Source organism: Drosophila ficusphila, unplaced genomic scaffold (genome assembly GCF_018152265.1).
Source record: "Drosophila ficusphila isolate 14025-0441.05 unplaced genomic scaffold, ASM1815226v1 contig_197, whole genome shotgun sequence".
Lineage (NCBI taxonomy): Eukaryota > Metazoa > Arthropoda > Insecta > Diptera > Drosophilidae > Drosophila > Drosophila ficusphila.
In genome coordinates, this window is record NW_025064091.1 from 5445645 (window position 1) to 5448285 (window position 2641).

Sequence of the window (2641 nt, forward strand, 5' to 3'; positions counted from 1 at the left end):
TTCGTTTTTCACATTTTTGCTTTACGATTAACTGTTAAATGCAGCCGACTTTTCGCCGTTTTGTGGCTGCAAGTCAACGACTTTTCCACGTGTGTTGGCTTTTCTTTGACTTTTTTTATGCAACCTTACAGGAACATGGCGAAATCTGGTTGCTTACCAAATTGAACGGAAATGTTTATTAGTAAGGTGGCATAAAAAGCTAGCTTTATATTCTTTAAGAAGCTTGAAGGATTTCGATTAAGGCAATTAAGTATTTGAAACAAAAAAAGAAATACTTGTTGGAAACATTTTTAAGGTCGAACAATATGCCTCTATCTCATCTATTAAGATATAATATAAAATATATATGTTAAAAAAAAAAATTATATATGACCATACTTTTTCAACAATTTACACTTTTGTTTATTGGGGCTCTTCTTGAAGTTAAGAAAATAAAGTATACACTTAGGCTGCGTTTTGTTGACAGCCCAAATAACACTAACATAAGACTAGGAACTAATTCACGTGCACCGATCTCTGTGTCTCTTCTGTCGCTTTCTCGCTCTCTCCCGTCGCCGCCAGCTGTTCGTCCAGAGGCGCAGCACAAGGGGGTTTCCACTGGCCGTGGCCACCTTTCCACCGGCACCCGCCATGCGCCCCACGCCGCCCAACCAGTTCGACTGACGCCTCTGCACGTAGGGTTGCTGCGAGGCGGTGCGGAAGTAGAAGCTCCCCTGCGCACGCCTCTGCGAATGGATCCCGAACCGCGCCTTCCGGTTCCCGTCGCAGTATCCCGCGGAGAACTCCCGGTAGCTGCCGCACTCGAATCCCACGAACGGATACTCGGGATCCATCGACTGACGAAAGAAAATCGCAGCCGCCGAATGGCTGCAGGAAATGGGATCTACAAAGGGAAAGGAATTTGAGAATAAGTGTTCAATACTTAATCTTATTTTGACGATTGTAAAAATCGTTGTCTAAATAAAATCTTTCATTATGTTAGTTACTTTTTCATTAAGAAAAATAAATATTCCTTCAAAACTCTGTGCAGCACCAAATAAAATTCCTGGCTCTGTAACTGAACTGATCACTCACTGGTATTCTGCATATCCCGCAGATTGGCGAACATCTTGCAGTTCGTCTGGGGCGCCCTGCCTCCGTTGGGATAGAAGTCGGCGTGTCCGCACTTCAGACTTGTGCCCAGTGATCCGCCGGAGGTGTGGAGCACCTGGACGAACTGGGCATCGCCGGGATCCAAGCGATACTTCGGCGACACCTCGGCGGGCAGCGAGAACAGCGGTCCAGCGGGATCCAGTCCAATTATTTGCTCCACCTGCCCCTCCAGAACCGCTCCCGCATATCCAGCTGCATGGGCGCCCAAACTGTACCCCGCCAAGGTGACGTTGCTCCGATGAAAGTGAGTGGGTCGCAGTTCCTCCAGCGCCATTATAATCCCCGCCACCGTAATTCCCACATCGAAAATGGACATGGAAGCCGACTTGTAATCATTCTGTGAGAGGTTTCCCCAATCGACAACGCACACATTGTAGTTCGAGTCGAAAAGGGTCCAAGCTGGGTGTAAAATAATGTTTGCAGATTATAATCACTATAATATTCAAACGCTTACTTAACAATAGCTCTTGCACCCAGTCCTTGCTGCCTTGATCATTCCAACCATGCAGGAATAGAGCCAGCTTTTTATTGGGATTCAGTCGACGAAATCCCCGAAGGTCCCCCAGTTGCAGATGGAAGTGCACTTCATTGCCAAAATCCTTAGCTGAACTAAAAGATATATTTTTAGTTTTTCAACTCTCTTTTAGACCACAACAACTCAGGGAATATGAAAGAATGTAAGATAATATGGCTGGGATAAAACAAATATCATAATGACTGGTCAAATATTTCGTGCATAAACTCTTGTTGATTAATATTCACCCACTTACATGGTGCGACACTCGAAGACGATGCCATGGTTGAGGTGGGCCCGCTCCAGACTGTTCTTGAGCATCGTCTCCTGGATGTAGCGGAAGGCCTTCATCATGGGACTCCAGCGGTGGATGGCCCCGATCCTCGGGACATCGCCGAGCAGGCAGAGCAGGCAGCCAAGGAGCAGCAGGTGGGTCGCGTGACCGGGCATGCGGTCAGTCAATCATGCACCACCGAAAACCACACACACGCACACACAACACTTCACTAACTCTTGCCACCAACAGAAAAAAAGAAGGGTCTTGAAGACACCGCGAGTTCGAAAGGGAGGGGGGAAGAAAGGGGAGTGAACTGGAGATCCGAAGACGGAAGACTCGCTTTTCTGGACCGCTTGCTTTGCCCCGTGGCTGGCTACTGAAGAACCCGACTCGCTTGTAACTCCAAAAGACCCGTGAAGACGATGATCATCATGCGGCTGATGATCGTGATGCAAACTTACACAGCAGAAAATCAGGCAGTACTAATCTCGTTCCACTTAAAAAAAGCTATCAAATTCCACATGAAAAGGTATCATAATTATCCATATCTCCTAGCTAAAAAAGTATTATAATATCCACCACTTTATTAGTTTGAATATCAGGTTTCGGCACCCACTTTCTCCCAGTGCATCGGATGCTGATGACCCTGCTCTCCGCTAGCTCTCATCAACTCCGGCGTTCTTGGCCGCGTGTTTGCA

The 2641-nt window shown here is 46.8% G+C and overlaps 1 protein-coding gene across 1 annotated transcript; it reads right to left on the minus strand.

The window, feature by feature from the left end:
* Nucleotides 1-375: 375 nt before the first annotated feature.
* On the minus strand, nt 376-2305 carry LOC108097453 (endothelial lipase). Its single transcript, XM_017199725.2, has 4 exons — nt 1923-2305; nt 1607-1761; nt 1075-1551; nt 376-883 (listed from the first exon to the last, which is right to left on the minus strand). Exons 1-4 carry the CDS (start codon nt 2114-2116, stop codon nt 501-503), a joined length of 1209 nt encoding a protein of 402 aa, XP_017055214.1. The 5' UTR covers nt 2117-2305; the 3' UTR covers nt 376-500.
* Between the last annotated feature and the right edge of the window lie 336 nt (nt 2306-2641).

Coding starts and splice junctions, on each gene's coding strand:
- LOC108097453 (XM_017199725.2), bottom strand. CDS start 2,116: ATGCCCGGTCACGCGACCCACCTGCTGCTCCTTGGCTGCCTGCTCTGC. Junction 1,762..1,922: donor GTCTTCGAGTGTCGCACCAT/GTAAGTGGGTGA, acceptor TATATCTTTTAG/TTCAGCTAAGGATTTTGGCA. Junction 1,552..1,606: donor GGTGCAAGAGCTATTGTTAA/GTAAGCGTTTGA, acceptor TTTTACACCCAG/CTTGGACCCTTTTCGACTCG.